The 21625-nt window shown below is 47.1% G+C and overlaps 1 protein-coding gene across 24 annotated transcripts in view; it reads right to left on the bottom strand.

Moving 5' to 3' along the window:
- nrcama (neuronal cell adhesion molecule a) overlaps positions 1–21625 on the bottom strand; it is a 498783-nt gene that overhangs the window by 96622 nt on the left and 380536 nt on the right. For 19 of the 24 annotated variants that reach the window (XM_086008649.1, XM_086008653.1, XM_086008651.1 and 16 more), the window contains 9 exons: positions 20897–21093; positions 16176–16298; positions 15881–16051; positions 12216–12272; positions 7173–7284; positions 5686–5870; positions 3778–3909; positions 3470–3613; positions 5–116 (listed from right to left, as the gene is read on the bottom strand). In XM_086008649.1, coding sequence (XP_085864775.1) covers positions 5–116; positions 3470–3613; positions 3778–3909; positions 5686–5870; positions 7173–7284; positions 12216–12272; positions 15881–16051; positions 16176–16298; positions 20897–21093 — 1233 coding nt within the window. The remainder of the gene's footprint in view (positions 1–4; positions 117–3469; positions 3614–3777; positions 3910–5685; positions 5871–7172; positions 7285–12215; positions 12273–15880; positions 16052–16175; positions 16299–20896; positions 21094–21625) is intronic. The other 5 variants (XM_086008662.1, XM_086008672.1, XM_086008664.1 and 2 more) reach the window with 1 other exon arrangement.

The raw sequence follows: 21625 nt of genomic DNA, 5'->3' as shown, positions 1-21625 counted from the left end.
TTACCATTGAACTTGAGGTATTGGTGATCCAAAAAATGCACAGTCCAGCAATGCAGGCTTGTTGGCAATAACCTGATAAATCTGGTCAGGTGGGGTAAGCATTCTGGGTGTCTCAGCTATAAAGTGCCACAAAAGAAATAACATTTAACAACTGAAATCCTTTTAAAATGTTTTTTGTTGTTGTTAATTAAGGCTTCCAAAATCACCCAGGCCTAAGAATCTGCAAGAGCATCCAAAAATTAACAAGTTGATGTTAAAGTATGCAAATTGTTTTTGTTGCAATAGTTCCATTTCACCTCATGACGTGCAAGTGAGGTTGACTGGAGATTTCAGACTCCTTGCTCCATAGGTGGGCGAGTTGCCTTTTGATGTCCTAGTCACAAGATGGGGAAGGTCAACCAGCCCAACCTAGTTCATCCATCCGTGAAAACGTACAGTCCTTCTAGCACGTGATCTCACCGACTCGGGAACTAATTTCATGGCTTTACTTCCCCGAGATTGGGTCGATTGGGCTTATACTCTCTGGAGTTTAGAAGAATGAGAGGGGATCTCATTGAAACTTATAAAATTCTAACAGGACTCGACAGACTAGATGCAGGAAGGATGTTTCCGATGGTCGGGGGAGTCCAGAACCAGGGGTCACAGTCTAAGGATAAGGGGTAAGCCATTTAGGACAGAGATGAGGAGGAATTTCTTCACCCAGAGAGTGGTGAACCTGTGGAATTCTCTACCACAGAAGGCAGTGGAGGCCAATTCATTAAATATATTCAAGAAGGAGTTGGATATATTTCTTATGGCTAAAGGGATCAAGGGGTATGGGGAGAAAGCAGGGACAGGGTACTGAATTTGGATGATCAGCCATGATCGCATTGAATGAAGATCATGTCTGACTAATTTGATTGAATTTTTTGAGGGGTGACTAGGTGTGTGGATGAGGGTAACGCAGTGGATGTGGTATACATGGATTTCAGTAAGGCCTTCGATAAAGTCCCGCACAGGAGGCTGGTCAAGAAGGTAAGAGCCCATGGAATCCAGGGTGCCTTGGCACATTGGATACAAAACTGGCTTAGTGGCAGAAGGCAGAGGGTGATGGTCGAAGGTTGTTTTTGTGACTGGAAGCCTGTGGCCAGTGGGGTACCACAGGGATCGGTGCTGGGTCCCTTGCTGTTTGTGGTCTACATTAATGACTTGGATATGAATGTAAAGCGTATGATCAGTAAGTTCGCGGATGATACAAAAATTGGTAGGGTGGTAAATAGCGAGGAGGGTAGCCTCAGTCTGTAGGACGATATAGATGGGTTGGTCAGATGGGCGGAACAGTGGCAAATGGAATTTAACCCGGAAAAGTGCGAGGTGATGCACTTTGGGGGGACTAACAAGGCAAGGGAATACACAATGAATGGAAAGACCCTAGGCAAGACGGAGGGTCAGAGGGATCTGGGTGTGCAAGTACACAGATCCCTGAAGGCGGCGGAGCAGGTGGATAAGGTGGTAAAAAAGGCATATGGGATACTTGCCTTCATTAGCCGAGGCATTGAATATAAGAGCAAGGAGGTTATGATGGAGCTGTATAAAACACTGGTTAGGCCACAGCTGGAATACTGTGTGCAGTTCTGGTTGCCACACTACAGGAAGGATGTGATCGCATTAGAGAGGGTGCAGAGGAGGTTCACCAGGATGTTACCAGGGCTGGAGCGCTTCAGCTATGAAGAGAGACTGGGCAGATTGGGTTTGTTTTCCTTGGAGCAGAGGAGGCTGAGGGGGGACATGATTGAGGTGTACAAAATTATGAGGGGCATAGATAGGATGGATGCTGAGGAGCTTTTTCCCTTAGTAGAGGGGTCAATAACTAGGGGGCATAGATTCAAGGTAAAGGGCGGGAGGTTTAGAGGGGATTTGAGAAAGAACTTTTTCACCCAGAGGGTGGTTGGAGTCTGGAACTCACTGCCTGAAAGGGTTGTGGAGGCAGAAACCCTCACAACATTTAAGAAGCATTTGGATGAGCACTTGAAATGCCATAGCATACAAGGCTACGGGCCAAATGCTGGAATATGGGATTAGATTAGACAGGGCTTGATGGCCGGCGCGGACACGATGGGCCGAAGGGCCTCTATCCGTGCTGTATTACTCTATGACTCTAATGGTGGAGCAGGCTCGAGGGGCCGAATGGCCTACTCCTGCTCCTATCTTCTATGTTTCTATGCTACCCTACTCGAAAGATCATTTGAAGTGTTGAGCACTGTCTAATGAAGTTCCTCTTTGACACATGTCCTAAATTGACCTTTCACCTGTTTCATCCCAGGCTGCTTGGCTCTACTCTTCTGGCCTACCTCCAAAGAGTGCTCTGGATTTACCTTATCTCTACCATTATACATCTTGCCTCATTCCGAAAACTGCCATCTCCCAATTCAGTGGCCTTTGCGGTCTCAAATCTATGTCAAAGCTTGCACAGCTTACACTCCCTGATGGGGAGGACTAGGCCAACGTGACGCTCGTTGTGAGGGGCACAATCATAATGGAGGGTCACAAAACTTACAAAAGAAAAGGGGTGAGGGGAAGAGGCCAAAGTTCAAACTTGCTCTCTTCTCTAACAAGGTGGTGAGAAGCTTTAATAGAAGATTCAGGGAAAGGCTGCTATTTGGATGAAGATTTCTGTTGGCTGGTGCAGTAGGGGGGGCAACGTTGTGAGGTTGAGACAGACACACTTGCAGGAGCACAGTAGCTTTACTCCGCACTCTACATTGCCACGCCTGACTTGCGACTGGTTGATGTTCACACTGGGCACTCAGATTCCATTTCCCAGCACTAACATCGCTCAGCTAAAAACTTGTAATGAACAAAAAGAAAGCACCTGCAAACTACAGTGTTCCAAAACTTAGCGCGACGTGTACGTAGGTCAACACTAAAAGAATTCCAATTCTCCAAAAGGATTCTACCTCAGCATCAACTCAGAGAAAGTGATAAAGCAGTGAAATGCCCCTGTGCAGGTTAGAGGCTTGAGGCTTATTCTGCATTCAATGGGATCAGGGATGGGCAATACAGCCAAGAAGGGGCTATGCATAGGGCTCACAAAGGCCGCAACCTTCATTCAAATGCAGAGATAGCGCCCCAGAATACTACTGGAGTGCCTGGAGTTGCAGTCCAGATGAGCACTGAAAGGGTGGCCACATTTTAACAAGTGGTATTTTCCTCCTGGATGTAAAGCATTTGCTTGGCCTCCAACAGCCAATTCTTGAAAGGGGTCCATGTGTCCCAAGGGAATTTGGTCTACCGAATGCCAGTAGGCCTTCAACAGCCGCTGAGGCATGACATTCCAGCCCCTCACCCCTACTCGCCCCGCGCTAAGAGTACGACCGGTATCACCAGAGGTCTGGTAACTGCGGCACCTCAAGAAGCAGCAGCCCACACCCAGGGTGTCAACATGAGGAGAGCCTTCAGCTAGTAAACTCACAGTCACAGCAAAACTCACCGAGTACATTGACAAATGCGTTTGCCAGCAAGTATCCGTGCTCATTTGAGGCGTTGCACTGGTAAACAGCACTGGAAGAGACCTGGACTTTAGTGAAGCTGATGGTGTCATCCATTAGTTCCCTGCTGATGTCACTGGGGGCACCTGTCAATCACAAAGAAGTCAATGTTTCCTACCAGAGATTTCAGAGGCCAACTGCATTCAGAGCACAGAAAAGACACTTAAAACTGCACGGTTGTGTTCTCATCATACTGATTTGCAGACGCCGGCGCGTCAAGAAGCTAAATTCTTAGCGTCTCCACACTCACTTTCGATGGGAGAACCATTGACCATCCATTGGATAGCAGGCTTGGGATTGCCATTTGCTCTGCAGATAAGTGTCCCGTCTTCCCCAGGCGCCAGGACCAGGTTCTTGGGCTCGCTGATCCAGTACGGCGCCGCTGCATAAACCAAAAAACAAAGTCAGAGCTTCGCTCGCTGGACCAGCCTCCAACCCGCCTGTAATTACTCAGCGCGGCCAACTGCTAACTATCGCTGCCCTGATCTGATTCAGATCACCCATGATATTCAATGGCGGAACAGGCTCGAGGGGTTGAATGGTCTACTCCTATCCCTGTTTTCCTTTTCTTTTATGGGACGGGGCAGATGGTGCGATGGAACTACGCTGAAGGCTTGTGGTGAGGAATCTCACTGAAGGCTCAAAAGGGTCCTCAATGCTCCCAGCGGGAAGACATGTTGAAAGGTTTGGGTGAATCAGTTATGTTGATGGAGCTCGATCTCCAGCCAGCACTCCATTCGAGTGGGGCAGTCCACTGAGAGCTTGGGATTAGTGCATTTACTCTCAAGTGAAAAACGTTACTTCTGCTCAATCTTCCCTCACCTTAAAAAGCACTTGAGCAACTTCCATATCTAGCTTGAACAAGTACTAGCGTAATGAGGTATCGCTCAGTTAACAGGGAGGGCTTTATGTTTTTCACCTGCACAGATTCTAGGTGTACCACTTCTATTCAAGTCATTTGAGCCTCTTGACTTAATGAAGCCTCAGGGATTCTGTGGAGAAAAGCAGCACTCTGGAAAAAATCCCAGAGCCCTAGTTATAGCTTAACACCATTAAATTTGATGTTCTCTTCAGTTATATTAATGACCTCAGTCAACTACACGGTCCTATCTGACTCGGAAAGTCGTGGGGTTTAAGTCCTGCTCCAGAGACCTAAGCACACAATCTTCAGTGTGGTACTGAGGGAGTGCAGCACTGTCAGAGGCGCCAGCCTAGATTTTTCATTCCCCACCTATTTTTGAACAGATGGGGACAGAAAATTGCTCAGGGATGCGCTAAGCCACATTCCCAATCCGTTTCCTAGGGACTGTTCCCATCGGTGCTGAATGTGTCTGGTCTCAGTTGAACCACATATCCAACAATAATAAAATAAGTGACTATTATTACAGCACTGCTGTGTTGGCTGCCATTTGCCCTGTTTGAATGCTGGATGCATTGGTTGTGTTCTATGGCCAGACGAAGAGGGAGAAAACACACGTCTGGCAGCAAGGGCCTGTACAATCGCTCAGGGAGCACGACCTTGCACAGGTCTCCGCATGAATTCTAGAATCCTGAGGTAAAAACATCGTCCTGCATCCCTGGCAGCTCGGAGCCCCCGGACTCCCCCCACCCCCCCCCTCATCACCCACCAAAACCGCCAACGTCATAAGTGCACCCTGTTTTAGGCCCGGGGCTCCAACCGCACCACCCCCACCACCCCGTACTGCTAATGACTCCCAACACCAAAAGCAAGAGAGTGGGGTCATCTCCATTTCGGGATGTCCCACCATGCCAGAGACATGTCCCAGTTGGATCATCGGGGCCTTGGTGTTTAACCGAGAGTGCGGTTCAGGTGGACGTTAAAGATCTCATGGCACTGATCAGGGAGTTCTCCCAATGTCCTGGCCAACATCAGCAACAACAAATTAGCCGGTCATTCATCTCATCATTATGTGTAAAATGGCAGCTGCATTTGCCTACTTAACAATCGCTGTAATTCACTGTATCGAAGTGCTGTAAGACAGGAAAGATGCTGTAAAAATACAATTCTATCGGTCTTTCCTCTGCAGATAAATAACCCCTTGATACCGTAAAATGTTTAAGGTTCCTCTCTTGCCCGGAGTACAGGATGCACACTCGTGTGTTAAAGCAGCTTATCTCCATGAAGGTGGAGCCATACCCTTGACTGTGACCGAAATGATGTGTGTACTGGTTCCCATATTATTCTTTGATGTGCAGCGGTATTTCCCAGCATCCGCCTCTGAGACGTCAATGATTTTCAGGGTCTTCTTAAAATTGATCTCAAAGGCCCTGTGGCTGGGCAGTTCTCCCCCTTCTTTGGTCCAACGGATCACTGGTGTGGGCCTGCAACAGAACGGACGAGCCTTATGTCAGTCATCAGGGCTTCAGTGCATGGGTTTATAAAATATATATCTACACAAAGAAAAAAAACGCTTTTCAACTGGTTCTTTGGGAGACTGCGACTGGAGATCTCTGTACTTTACGGTGCAGTACTGAGGGAGCGCTGCACTGATGGAGGTGCCGTCTTTCGGATGAGACGTTAAACCAAGGCCCCGTCTGCTCTCTCAGGTGGATGTAAAAGATCCCATGGCACTATTTCGCAGAAGAACAGGAGAGTTCTGCCCGGGATCCTGGCCAATATTTATCCCTCAGCCAACATCACTAAAAAACTGTTTATCTGGTCATTATCGCATTGCTGTTTAGGGGATCTTGCTGTGTGCAAGTTGGCTGCCGCAGTTCCTACATTACAACAGTGACTGCTGTTTAAAAAGTGCTTCATTGGCTGTAAAGTGCTTTGGGATGTCCCGAGGCCATGAAAGGCGCTATAGAAATGCAAGTTCTTTCATCCTCCAGTGCTCTTGATCTAAATCTCTCTTCTCCAGCAGGTGCTGGTTCCTGCTGGGTTGAGCTGGGCTACGGCTCCATGGAGCCCAGCAGCCTATATTGGAAACTTGGACACAGTGACCTGCGCACCCCATATTCCGCCCCCCACCCCGCCATGAGTTTCAGTCCTTCAGTTCTAACATTGCACAATAACCCCCTCCCATGTCCAAGCACCTGATTCCCACACAATCACCGAGTTCTGACGAAAGGTCATCGACCTGAAATGTTAACTCGGTTTCTCTCTTCACAGATGCTGCCTGACCTGCCGAGTATTTCCAGCACATTTTGTTTTTATACCCGACTCCCACTCCCTTGGCACAAAGCTCAGCGCCGGGAATGCCAATTCTTAAAATCTACCACACGTAAAGAAAGACTTGAAAGAACTTGCATTTATACAGCACCTTTCCCGACCTTAGGATGTCCCAAAGCGCTTTACAGCCAATGAAGTACTTTTGAGGTGTAGTCACCGTTGTAATGTAGGAAACGCGGCAGCCAATTTGTGCACAGCATGATCCCACAGGCAGCAATGAGATAAATGACCAGATCGTCAGTTTTTTTTTTTTAAAGTGAAGATTGTTGAAGGATAAATATTGGCCAGGACACCAAGGGAGAATGCCACTGCTCTTCTTCAGAATAGTGCCACGGGATCTTTTATGCCCACCTGAGGGGGCAGACGGGGACTCGGTTCAACGTCTCATCTGAATGACGGCGCCTCCGACACACAGAGAACAATTCACCCTGGAAAGGGGCAGGTCAACTTACAGGCCCTCGGCGATGCACTCCAAGTACAGGATTTGCCCCCTCAGCACAGTCTTACTGCTGCTCACTCCTTTGGGGCTCATAATGGTAGGCTTTCTGTCCTTCGCTGGGCTGTCTGTAAGAATACAAACCATTGAAGGTGATCAATAGAACCAAAGTGCACAGCTCATGATGAGCACTTAAGAGCGGAAATCAAAAGGTTAACTGCAGACAGAATGATCCGGAAACTGCTTCAGAAAGCACTAAACTACAGTATTAGTAATAATTAGAGACGGAGGACAAACATGAAGAATGATACGTATTTAGGGTTGCCAACCCTCCTGGATTCTCCATGAATTGAAGATTCATCTCCAGGACACTGGCTGCGAGGAACCAGGGAGAAAAATCGTTGTGGGGGGGTGGGGGGAGATTAAATAAACTGTGGGCTTTTTTCACTTTCTTTGAACACTATTGATTATTAGTGAGAAAAAGTCAAGAATCATCCAATCGGTAACGAAGCGTATGTTTGCTTTCCAATTGGCCGTGGGAAGGTGGTGCGTCGCGAGGATGGACGCCTCAGGCAACCAATGGCGGGAGTGTGGGGGCGGGGCGGTTGGAGGTCATGTGACAAAATCTCCCGGCATATGTCCAAGCAGAGTTGGCAATCCCAGATACATTACGGTTAGATTATTGGTTTTTAATTGTGGTTCACAAAAGCGATCAAGGTTTTTAATCTCGTGTGCCAAGTCAATTTGATTTTTTTTTTAAACATTTGATTTTTTTTCTTCCCTACTCTGGTAAGTACTCCAAAACTGTTTTAAAAGTCTAAATTGTGGGTTGGGAATAGTATAATTTAAAAAAACAAATCAGTTTAGATGTCTTGACAATGACAGTTTGCTTGCAGTTGAGTTTAACTGCTCTGTCCCAGATAAAAACCGTTTAATAAAAGATCAAAATTCCTAAGCATGCTTGAAAAGGAAACATTTACACTGCTATGAGGAAAGAGCAGGGGGGCAAAGTGGGACTAATTGTCAGCTCTTACAAAGAGCCGGCACAGGCATGATGGGCTGAAGAGCCTCCTTCTGTGCTGCTAGATTCTACAATTCACATTGTTGGCTTCTGAATATTTGGAAAAAAAAACTTCAGGTACTTGCTGAAAAACTGTCAAAAAGACCAGCTTTTTAAAAAATGTATTCGTTCATGGGATGAACATTCAATGGCCAAGGCCAGTATTTATTGCCCATCCTTAATTGCCCTTGAGAGGGTGGTGGTGAGCCGCCTTCTTGAACCGCTGCTCTTATTAGCGGTTTGGTACAACTGAGTGACCATTTCAGAGGTCAGTTAAGAGTCATTGCTGTGGGTCAGGAGTCACATATAGGCCAGACCCAGTAAGGACAGCAGATTTCCTTCCCTAAAGGACATTAGTGAACCGGACTGAATTTAAATTCCCCAGGTGGGATTTGAACTCATGTCTCACGGATTAGTCCAAGCCTCTGGATTACTAGTCCAGTAACATAACCATTATGCTACCGTTCCCACTTGACAGGACCCAAATTAAAAGTTTGGCCCCTGATTCAGATGCAGAGGCAACACACGGTTTGAGATAACCAAACTCAATGGCCGAAAACCCGCCAAATACATCCTGGTCATGCTAAGCATGTCCTTAAAAAAAATCATGAGGTGACCCTACGCTGCACCCTGATTAGAAGAAGCCAGGAGCTGTAGTTCATCCACTTGGCAGTCAATATAATTTTTTAAAATAAGAACAGAAAATGCTGGTCATCCTCAGCAGGTCAGGCAGCATCTGTGGAGAGAAATAGAGTTGTTTCAGGTCATTGACCTCTCATCAGAACTGGTGAAAGGTCACCAGCCTGAAACGTTGGCCTAGAAATTCGGGTCTCCACGGGTGAGTACGCACGGGGTACTCACCCGTAAGCCCGATGGAAGTGCCGGTTTCCTGCATGCACTGCGCATGCGCGGGAAACCAGCACTTCCGTTCCCCTGAAAGAAGAGGTTCAGAGGTCGAACACGTGCGCAGGAGAGTCTGCATGTGCGCTTTGAACTTACGTTTTTTTTAAAGGTTTTTCTGTGAGGGTAAGTCTTTAGAATTTAGAAATTTAAAAAGCAGGCACAAGGCCTGCTTTTTACAAGGTAAGTGGTCAATTAATTAAAATTAAAACATTTTTTCCACAGGTTTATTATTTTTAAATACTTTAAAGCAAGGTAAGTTTATTTTTAGCCCCGTTAGAATATAAAATTATATTTTTCAAAAATTTAAATTATTGTTTAAAATAGTTATTTAATGTAATTTATAGTTAATTTAAAAAATGTGATTTAAAAAAAAAATTATTTGAAGGTTTACTGCTATTTTGGGGCTGTAGTATTTATAAGTCTTGACAGCCCTTCCTGTCAAGACTTATGAATTGGCTTTTCCCTCCTCCGATTGGCTGCCCATGGCCCACGTGATCCCAGGGGACGCATCGAACTAACTGCGCCCCTGGGATACGCAAGCACTGCGCGCCGGCAGCTGGGCCAGGCCCCGGATCGGAATTCCACGGGGTCCTACAGCTCAACTGCCGGCGCGCAAGGTAAGTGCAGGTCGGGGGCTTGCACCCGCGGGAAGCCCCCGACCCGAATTTCTGGGCCGTTATCTCTGTTACTCTCTCCACAGATGCTGCCTGACCTGCTGACTATTTCCAGCATTTTCTGTTTTTATTTCAGATTTCCAGCATCCGCAGTACTTTGCTTTTGTACATTTTTAAAAAGCCTTATTTTTTTTCCAGACATAGATGTTTCAAGGTGTGTTGAATTTCAACTGTCTAGAAAACAGCACCATATACACACAAGGGTTCATTTTACACTACCTAATTATCGAATAGTTAAGCTGCCAATTGAAGCCTCACAATAGAGCAGGTGGGACTGGAGTTAGTGCACAGAAAGGTGTCTTGCCGTCCTCCCTATCCAGCCCTTTTTATGTTCTGATTTGATTGCACTGAGAAAAATCATCAGCACACACTCACGTCCTCGCAGTATCTATTCTTCCTTCCCATAGCCATCCTGCCCACTGGCTTTGAAGTCTCTTCTCCATTTTAACTAGAGATGGCGGGGGTTTTATTTCCACTTCTCCTCACTGAAGAGAAAAGATTTTTAATCCAGTTTCTTGGCAAAGAGACAGGTAATCGGAGACTATGTGATGGGCGTGGCGAGGCACAGTCAGACTAATGCAACCCGAGTCCTTTTAGATAGCATCTTACCTTCCGGTGTGCTTGATGTGCGCTCATTGAGAAAGGGGGAAATAGCTTGCGCTTGACCTTGGAATCTCAGCGTTACCTTCAGAGAAGCAATGGGGCCAAAGGTTGCAAGTCAGGCTTCCTGGAGCAAAGCCTCGGTCACCTGGAGGGTGGATCGGAGATCTGGGTGTGGAGATTGGCATAGATCGGAGAATGGCACGCCCAATTCACAGCGCTCCCCAATGCCCCAATCAAAACCCAGAAAACCGGGCTGCCCGGGCGCTCCCCGATTCACCAATCGGGGCTCGCCTGGAACAAGGCTTCGAGCCGGGACAGCCGCCTCGCGAAATTTGCGTCGATAGCTTCCTGCAACACGGTAAAGATGCTACCAAAAGATGGCTGTCAAACAATCTGCATCATCATACTGAGGAAGGGCCATCGACCTGAAACGTTCACTCTGTTTCTCTCTCCGCAGATGTTGGCTGACCTGCTGAGTATTTCCAGCATTCTCTGTATATATTTGGCATCAACATACTCTTCAAATTGGGAATAATCAGAATTCTGAAACAAATCAGACCGAGCAGGAAGTGACAGCTCCTTCTTGCGCCTTAGGGCATTTATGATCGGGTAGAAATGGTTCACTCGGCCACTGTTATCCCTTTTGAACTCGAAGGGTGAATCCACTCGGACCTGGGTGAATCCACTCGGGCCTGTGAGAACGTGTCGGAGACGGGAGTACAACAGCACAGTGCTGCTGCTGTTTCGACCCGAGGTCCTTTCGAGCAGGCACCCACCCCACCCCTCCCCCGCTCCTCTCCCACACCAGGAGCGCAAGATCGGAGGGGACACCTTCAGAAGAGGAAGGAGCAAACCTTTCCTTGCCTTTAATAAGTATTTATATTTAATACCAATCATACGATTTAGGAAAATAATGGGCCTTGCAGGGCCCACGGCCTGTGCACACGGTCCCAAAATAAAACATTAACTTACACGATTCAATTGTTTTTAAAATCATTCAGTAAAGATGTTCATTCTGAAATCAAGCTACCAGTGGGAGGTTTTAGAAACTTGGCAACAAATGACAGATTGCAAGATGCGTGGTTTCACTCTCACCTACAATGCCATTAGATGTGACCACATTCCCTTTGCAACATTTAATGTGGATGCTGATTTTGTATATATAATGTATTATATTATATTATATATATATAGATTTAATATTAATACTTATTAAAGGCTGTTTCTCCCACACGGTGCTCCCCCTTCCTCTCCCCAAGATGTGGACACTTGCTGCATTGACACAAGTTGCCAGCAGCCCCGCCGGTATCTTGCCCAGGTGACAATTCCTTGCGTACATACCCAGACCGTGCACGTCGACAAGCTATTCAACTGCAGAAGCCATCATCACTGAACTTGATCCCGGCCCTCGTGGGTACATTTCTGGAGCACTGGTCAGCGGTCAGGAGTGGGGAGCCATCCCCGATTTTATTTGCCGACCCGGCCCCCGTCTGCCTGATAGCAGGCGCTCGGGAGCGGCGACGAACCTCCCGAATAAACAGCAAGCACCGCGCAGGCGAACCGCACTGAGGTTAGATGGTCTTTGTTAGTGACATTTACAGTGAACAGGTGTTACCATGTTAGCCCAACAACAATTGATCTTATCTCCTGGATTATCGTCAAGTTACGCGCACACTGCACAAGGTATAAGGGTTATTGAGACTGATTTTAGTAACATCAGGGGACCTTCGATTGGTTTCGGGGAAGTGGAAATGGTTACAGTCAGACGACAAAGTCTACTGGTGTTAAAACATGAACACGAGGGGGCACCATAACTCACCACCGTATAGTTCAGTGCCATTCGGGTAAACTGCGTAAGTCTCATTGATTGCGTCCACTGAAACAAACAGAAGAGTATAAGCATGCGGAGGAGAACCGGGCAAGTGCAAGGAAGAGCTGAAGGGGAAGGGTTTGACGTAATCGAAGAGAATAGAATGGCATCCAAATTTAAGACAGTTCATAGGAACAGGAGTAGGCCATTCAGCCCCTCGAGCCTGTTCCGCCATTCAATTAGATCATAGCTGATCTGTATCTTAACTCCATTTACCCGCCTTAATTCCGTAACCCTTAATACCCTTGCCTAACAAAAATCTATCAAGCTCAGTTTTGAAACTTTCAATTGACCCCCCAGCCTCAACAGCCTTTTGGGGAGAGAGTTGCAGATTTCCACTACCCTTTGGGTGAAGAAGTGCTTCCTGACATCACCCCTGAAAGACCGAGCTTTCATTTTAAGCCCCCCTTGTCCTGGACTCCCCCACCAGAGGAAACAGTTTCTCTCTGTCTACCCTATCAGCCCCTTCATCACCTCATCTTAAACACCTCAATTAGATCACTTCTTAATTTTCTATATCAAGGCAATACAAGGCTAGTCGATGCAACCTGACTTAATAATTTAACCCTTTGAGCCCTGAACAGGGTGCTGAAAGAACTCAGAGCAGGGTCTATTGGACCTTGTGCTGCATCTCACAGTCGCTCAGACCAGCAAATGGGAAAGAAACGAGCTATTCAAAAATGTGATTTTGCAATGATTCTGACAGTTAAACGAGGAAGACCATGGATTTTTTGGGATGGTTTTTCAGCTGAGTGCAATAATCTAACAACTGGATCTGTATGACTTTCCAATCCGAGGCTGGGATATCCAGTGTTCCAGTTTCAGAAGGACTTTCTGTTTATTGGGGGCTTGTTTTATTTGGATACTAACCAACAAGCATTGTTCTTTCCTTTCATGAGGGACATTGCAACACCTAAAATGCGACAGAGCACACACACAGGATCCACATCCATCAACTGAAAATGACCAGGTCAAATTCATTAACTTAACAGGAAACTCAGGCCTTGAATTAAGCTGTAGGAGAATAGTGGTACAGACAAATGCGTTGGTCCCAAAACTCTCTCTCCACTATTTTCCTGAAGGAGTTTATTTAAACAGTTTGCCACACCACAGGAGATAGGGATATCAAACAAACATGCCACTCATTTGTACACTAATGTCCTACTGGGTCATTTCAAGGGCTGTTGAATACATTATTTAAAACTAGATGTTCTAAATTTATAAGAAGCAAAATTATTGAGATGAGTGAATTAGGCTCGAGGCCTGGGGCCTTGGATCGAATCTAGTCCAGAGCGGTGGAATGGAAGTCCTGAGTCAGGTATAGCATACAGAGCAGAGCTCTGTCTACTCTGCCCCAACAATATGCCTCAACCCCAAATTCAAGAAGGGCATCCCCGTACTGTACTCATGTGAAACTTCGCAGAACAGCCACTCCCTAGAGTGAGGGCAAAGCTGTGCAAAATTAGGTGCAGATTTTGCACTATGGACCAATGCCCACTAAGAACTTGATTGAGGTCAAAGAGGTCAGTTTTAAGGAGCGACTTAAAGGAGGAGAGGGAATTCCAGTGCTTAGGGCCTGGGCAGCTGAAGGCACGGCCACCATTAGTGGCATGATTAAAATCAGGGATGCTCAAGAAGCCAGAATTGGAGGAGCGCAGGTATCTTGGAGGGTTGTGGGGCTGGAGGAGGTTACAGAGATAGGGAGGGGCGAGGCCATGGAGTGATTTGTATACAAGGATGAGAATTTTAAAATTGAGGCATTGCTTAACCGGGAGCCAATGTAGGTCAGCGAGCACAGGGGTGATGGGTGAACGGGACTTGGTGCGAGTCAGGACACGGACACGTCAGAGTTTTGGATGAGCTCCAGTTTACAGAGGTGGAAGATGGGAGGTCGACCAGGAGAGCACTGGAATAGCCAAGTCTAGAGGTAACAAAAGTATGGATGAGGGTTTCAGCAGCAGGTAGGCTGAGGGACAGAGCCATTGGCCTGGCCTAGGTTTGAACTCTGCCCCTAGAGGTGAAAGGCCAGTGTTTAAACGATTGCACCCCTCTTGAGCTGCTTTCCAAATTTATCACCGGACATGGTTTTGTTTTGGCAGGAAGGTTCCGTCCAGTGACTGACCCATTTGCAAGTGATGCTCAGAGATATCGCACTGTGCCAAAAAAACAAACCGGATGAGATCAGTTTGGTGAGAAGAGCAAAGTAGGGCGGTCCGTGACACGCGACCGAGTGAGAAGGTTACAAGGCTCTCTCTTGCAAAAGATTTTTCTTTTGTATTTCAAATCCAGTACCGATCCATATCTGGGAGAATTCTAGGAAAGAATTGAGAGAGATTCCTGTAACCACTGCAGACATACTGACAGTGCAATAAATCACAAGAACAAATACACTCATGCAGCACTTGCACAGCACGTTATGTGTGGTGTGCCCCAGCAATGCATTCTACATCCATCGGTTCATATCAATGATACTAAGGACACAACATCTGTTTCAGTAATAGCCACTGATAATGATGGGGATAGTTGGAGTGTCTCGCTGGCCTGGTCTCGGTGTGGGACCTGCTGTGTCTGTGGGATGAGTGTACAGGTGCTACCCTCTCTCTCTTCCTCTGCTTCCTGCCATTCATACTCCTGGGTTTCATTCACCCACAGGCTTCACGGTTATGAGGAGGAGCCAATGAGTGGCGATCGGCATTTTAACAGCATCCAGGCAAAAATTGCACTACATGCGGCAAGGATAGGAAACCATGGAATTCTCCGAGGGGCTTCACCAAGCCAGTTGCCCCAGTGACACCGCACCCTGAAGAGTGCCGACCTGACAATTTTCAGGAAGGATCCCGGACTATTTGCACAAGCTCCTGATTCCTGGAATTGCAGGTAAACCTCCCGGCTGCACTGAGCCCAACAGAGGACTGCACTTGGGATGTTTGCCTGCCACATCGGGAGTTGGGAGCCGACACAGAAGATCTGGGATCCTCCCAGGTGGGTCTGGAAGACTGCAAGTTACACACACTGATTGTGTATTAGATGAAATGCAGAATTCCAGAAACACTTCACCCTGACTGAATTTGGTACTGCTGGACACTATTCCTCAACCTCGAGGTGTGTTGGCTTCGGACATTTACCAGTATCTTCAAGCCAACTCCCAATTATTCTTTTAACCGTTCTCCGTCCTCCTCTAATTGTCTCCTAAAGGTGCTGATTCTTACTTGGGGTACAATTCCGCAGCGCACCTCGCCCAAGTGACCAATGCTCACATGTGAGCCTCGATGGCGCGTGTCAGCGGGCTATTGGAGAATGTTTCAGCCGGGGCTCCCTCCTGTCCTCAAATCCCCGCCCCCGCCCCCGCCCCCCACGTACACACCTGCACTTCCCTTTATTAGAGAGCGAGGACAGGAACCCTTCCATAGTCAAGGAGAGCAGAGCCCAAACGAGCGCCTCGGATAAGATCAACGAACTGAAAGCGGTACTCGAGGGTGGAGCCTGGGGCCTTTCGGTTGTATGACTCAGTGGAGCATCCACACGCTTGGTTGTAAGGGGATCTCATCGTTGCTCTTAGCACCGGTATTTATGACACCAAACACGCACGGTTTAAGGGACCAGGCAATACTCACGTGTCATCACCTTGACAGAGATTGGCTGCTTCTGCTGTATAGTTTGAGTGTGGTTGAACCTGGCGTAGCAGATATAGTCCCCCCGGGTGTCCTCTGGCTGCATGTTTGAGAAATACAGGTCTCCGTTCAGGCCCTGTGAAACCCGTGCATTCTGTGGAAACCGCTGCATCACTAGGAAAAAAAAACCAAAGAAGGATAAAGATTTGAGAGCCTGGAAAGCGACAGGATTCCACGGCTAGTATTAGCACTGGCGCTGAAGGCTTAGGCACACCTGAAAGCTCGGCTCTGTACTTACGGTTATCCATCCAGAAGATGATGGGCGCTGGCAGGCCAGATGGAGGGTCACAGCTGAGGACCAGCGAAGCCCCTTCAGACACTTCAATCGGGTCAAGCTTCTCTTTGGCCCACATGGGGGACCCTATAAATGGGGGCAGAACAGATCACACTTTTAACATTGCAAACCTTTCCTTAAAGCTGGCGCAGATTATATGGGAGACGCTTGTTTAGTACGAGACAGCATTGGTCCAGAAACAACTCTGGGAGGTCTCAGCAAACAAACGTCTAGCACAATCGCATTATTTTGCTCCGTCCACTGTAGCAGGGGGGTTACCCTGTTTATGTTAAGCAGGCTAACGCCCCTGTTAAAATCGTAGACTCTCAGGGACTTGCCGTTTGTCCACTGATACCTCAAACAGTAGCTTCTAGGCTTATATCCCCTGGGAAAGACCCAGAGTGCTGACAGGGTGGAAAACGTTGTATTTATGAGGGGAAGGGGATGGAGACAGTCCAATCTTGGAAACTTGTGACAAACAGGTACAATGGCAGGCCTGCTCCAGGAACACCAATGAAGGTCAATGGAATGTGAGAAGCATTGTGCAGTTAAAGAAAAATGTTTAGAATATGAAGTGAATGGTGTGGTTTCTATTTGAAACAGAGGGACCTCCCCCCTCCCCTCATCCAAACTTCTTTGGGCTTTCAAACAGTGGACACTTTGAGATCCAGGGACTATAGGCTGTTTATTCAAACAGAGATTTTTCACACTGAGCATTCTGGAGTTGGACCAGACACCCGCCCTGCAAATGATGCCCCAGAACAGGACATTTTTGTACCAGGCTGTCACAGGGAAAATGCTAAATGGATTCATCGAAGGAAACATTATTTTTTGTTCACCATTCAGCTCCGATGCTGACCTTCCCAGCGCCAAGAGAGCTGCGTTAGTCGGTGCTGTGTGGGTCGAGCACGTAGAAGGAAACAGGTAGCAGGGAATGAAACATAGGAACCAACTCATGCAAGGTTATAACCAACTATCAGCCACGCAGTTACCTTCCAGCAAGATGAATTTGATGATTAAAAAGAGATCTTTAGTTAGAAAGAGAAAGAAATGAGATAATTAAAGAAATAGAATGAAACATTATGTGGAACAAATGCACTGACAAGATCAAAGAACGAAAGATTTGCGCCATTTCACGCCCTCAGGACGTCTCAAAGTGCTTCACAGGCAATGAAGTACTGTTCAAAGCGTAGTCACTGTTGTAATGCAGGAAACACAGCAGCCAGTTTGTGCACAGCAAGATTCCACAAACAGCAATGTGATAATGACCAGATAATTTTTTTTAGTGATGTTGATTGAGGGATAAACATTGGCCCAGGACACCGGGGAGAACTCCCTTGCTCTTCTTCAAAATAGTGCCATGGGATCTTTTACATCCACCTGAGGGGGCAGATGGGGCCTTGGTTTAAAATAACAATGGCTCACGGAAGATTCCAGAATTGTGTTAAAAAAAAATTGCGCAAAGTTCTGAATTGGTTGAGTATTTGTTCAAGTATTACTTACCAGTGCTGCCTCTATAAAGCGGGCTGTTTTAAAGATTTCAAAGCACCGGTTCTCACTCAGAAATTCATTCTGGCTTTCTGTAATCACCAGAATTTCATTGGAATTTGCTGTCTGCTATGTCATTAATTCATCAACTGCTCCCCTGCTCCCTTCAGTTGGACGTGTGATACGCTCAGGATCTCAGCCCCCTCCCCTGCCCCCTTCAGTTAAAAGTGTGATACGCTCAGAATCTCAGACCCCTCCCCTGCACCCTTCAATTAAAAGTGTGGTACGCTCAGAATCTCAGACCCCTCCCCTGCACCCTTCAGTTAAAAGTGTGGTACGCTCAGGATCTCAGACCCCTCCCCTGCACCCTTCAGTTAAAAGTGTGGTACGCTCAGGATCTCAGACCCCTCCCCTGCCTCCTTCAATTAAAAGTGTGGTACGCTCAGGATCTCAGACCCCTCCCCTGCCCCCTTCAATTGGACGTGTGACACGCTCAGGATCTCAGACCCCTCCCCTGCCTCCTTCAGTTAAAAGTGTGATACGCTCAGAATCTCAGACCCCTCCCCTGCCCCCTTCAATTAAAAGTGTGGTACGCTCAGGATCTCAGACCCCTCCCCTGCACCCTTCAGTTAAAAGTGTGGTACGCTCAGAATCTCAGACCCCTCCCCTGCCCCCTTCAATTGGACGTGTGGTACGCTCAGGATCTCAGACCCCTCCCCTGCCTCCTTCAGTTGGACGTGTGGTACGCTTAGGATCTCAGACCCCTCCCCTGCCCCCTTCAATTAAAAGTGTGATACGCTCAGGATCTCAGACCCCTCCCCTGCCCCCTTCAGTTAAAAGTGTGGTACGCTCAGGATCTCAGACCCCTCCCCTGCCCCCTTCAGTTAAAAGTGTGATACGCTCAGGATCTCAGACCCCTCCCCTGCCCCCTTCAATTAAAAGTGTGATACGCTCAGGATCTCAGACCCCTCCCCTGCCCCCTTCAGTTGAACGTGTGATACGCTCAGGATCTCAGACCCCTCCCCTGCTACCATCAATGTTACTCCGTGAATGGTTACCAGGAGCCGTGGCCACAGCTTTCCTCACCGGGCAAATCCTAAAGTGCGGGATTTTCAGGCGTGAGCTGCACATCGGCAAAGGCATCACCTCATGGCACAAACATAAATGTAGTTAACAGCAGCAATCTGTGTCTGTCACAGGGTAATGCCGCCTTTTCTCCTTTCTCTTATTCTTTTCATAGAATTGTAGAAACCTCAGCACACGAGGAGGCTTGTGTCTGTGCAGCTTGTTAACTCCACCTTCAAGCTAGCTGTAAATGATGTGCTCAGCAGGGTAAGGGTTGGTAGCGTTGGTGAAAGATACACTTCCTCATTTTGGGCACTAGATGTCAGCATCAAGCACTCCCATAACATAAAGAAAAAGACTTGCATTTATATAGCGCCTTTCACGACCTCAGGATGTTCCAAAGCGCTTTATGGCCATTGACGTACTTGTGTTCGAAGTGTAGCCACTGTTGTAATGTAGGAAATGTGGCAATTAACTTGTTCATAGCAAGATTCCACAAACAGCAACGTGATACATGACCAGATAATCTGTTTTTGTTATGTTGATTGAGGGATAAATATTGGCCAGAAAACCAGTGATAACTCCCCTGCTCTTCAAATAGTGCCATGGGATCTTTCACATCCACCCGAGGGGGCACACACGGGGCCTCGGTTTAACGTCTCATCCAAAAGACGGCACCTCCGACAGTGCAGCACTCCCTCAGGAGTGTCAGCATGGACTATGTGTTCAAGTCTCTGCAGTGGGGCTTATAGGCAACTCAGTCTGCTTAGGAAAACTACAATGCAACCACAGATATGAAAGCAAGGGCTGAGAAAAGGTCCAAACCACAACATCCACCAGGCTCTGACAATAGCGAGCTAGCATAGCACTGCACACAAACATCTCTGCCCCTATCCGTAATCAGTCTACAAACCAAGACACTCAGTAAGACTTACTCCGACCATGAAGTCTTGTGCACACCATACCGCACATCTCATTTACTACCAGGCAGGACTTGAGGTTCCACTGCTTGGCAGCAGCGCCGGACACGGTATTGGGGCTACAGTGGTGTTGCCCTATCTACGATTCCCACTCACGTTCCGGCCAGCTGCCACTGCAGTGGTGGACTCTTTTTTAATTCATTCATGGGATGTGGGCATCGCTGGCAAGGCCAGAATTTATTGCCCATCCCTAATTGCCCTTGAGGTGGTGAGCCGGCTTCTTGAACCGCAGTAGTCCGACGGCGAAGGTTTTTTATAGCAGTTTGTTACAACTGAATGGCTTGCTAGGCCATTTCAGAGGGTGGTTAAGAGTCAACCACATTGCTGTGGGTCTGGAGTCACATATAGACCAGGCCGGGTAAGGGCAGCAGAAGAATCAAAGAACAAGTGCCAATGGCAGGAAAATGCCACCACCATCCCAAGCTTTAGCTCACCCTTTATAAACATGTTGCACATCTATTTCTACAATGTAATTATCTCTTAGCTATCAAAAATATCATTGCATCACTTGAGTGTGATATCTCCACATTAATGTCACCACATCATGAGGCAAGTTCCCACCATCAGTCTGGCAGGTGAGAGGTCAGTGCCGAATCCACTGCACCCCAGGCTTCTACAGGTCTTTTCAGGCAACACTACCTGTGTGTGCAATGGCTTCCCTGATGAAAAAGACACACCTTCCCGTGGATGGTTGCCCCTCACCATTCCACCTGAAAGCATATGTTGAAAGTGTTGTCGTCCCATCTAGTTTTTGAGTCGGCCAATTTTTTCACACAACAAAAAATGTTTTTGCATTGGAAAGAAGCCCTTTTTTTTTTTTACCTACTAGCAACTGTACCTCATGATGTACGGACATTTGTTATTAAAACTGACCACGAGTTTTCAGCAGCAGCAAAGAAAACCTTAGCACTTAAGCCAAGATCCCTCTATAACTATCCGCTGTCCAGTTTTGGACTGGACAGAAGGTAAGGAACATTGGTATGAAAAGGCCATACTAACACCAGAGATGGTTTTGAGTCGTAACTGGTGGCTTTATAATTATTGCCGTTGGATACAGTGACCTTCAGTTTGGTATCTGCTCCTTACTGTCCCTCAGAGGCAAATTAAAAACTTGACAATGTGATGAAGTAATGGCCAAACATATTTACTCACTGGACTGGCGGATGATAATTTTGTTGGACACGGCTGTGCCGCGATCGTTTCTTGCCGTACATTGATACTCTCCTTCATAAGCTTCTGCCTTCCCGCCACCCACAATATCAACCAGCAGAGTCCCGGAGTTTGGGTTCATTGTCACTCGAGGGTCTTTGTCAAGATTAAAATGGGTTCCATTGCGCGTCCATGAAAACCTACAGAAGGCGGTCAAGAAATAATAAACAGATGATCAAAATGCATGCAAATTTACAAGTCATTCACACCACGCGGTACAAAGTTTCACACCACCACTTACAAAAGAATGTAAGAATTTTTAATGTCAGTCTTGGGAACACTCTCACTCTGAGTCAGAAGGTTGAGGGTTCATACCCCAAACTCCAGGACTTTAAGCACAAAATCTAAGGTGTCACTTCAGTACAGTACTGAGGGAGAAATGGTGGTCTTTGGGCTGAGATGGATAAAGAAAACCAATCCTTTAGCAATATTTGAAGAGGAGCAGGGAGCTGTCCTGGTGTCTTGGCTGATGTTCCTCCCTCGGCCAACACAAAGAACCTCCAGGGCCTGATCCTTATGTGACACAGTAGGAACCTGACATGAATATGGTTGAGGAGCCACAAAGGTATCACGAGATTGAACTGTTGGAAGGAAGACATTTAACAGAAAGAGGGCACCTTAATTGGCAGCAATTACCTTGGGTACAATTTGAATTGGAACGCCAAGGATTGA

This window comes from Somniosus microcephalus, chromosome 16 (genome assembly GCF_052327205.1).
Source record: "Somniosus microcephalus isolate GS21.2 chromosome 16, FLI_Smic_1.0, whole genome shotgun sequence".
Lineage (NCBI taxonomy): Eukaryota > Metazoa > Chordata > Chondrichthyes > Squaliformes > Somniosidae > Somniosus > Somniosus microcephalus.
This window is presented reverse-complemented; position numbering and strand designations above follow the sequence as displayed.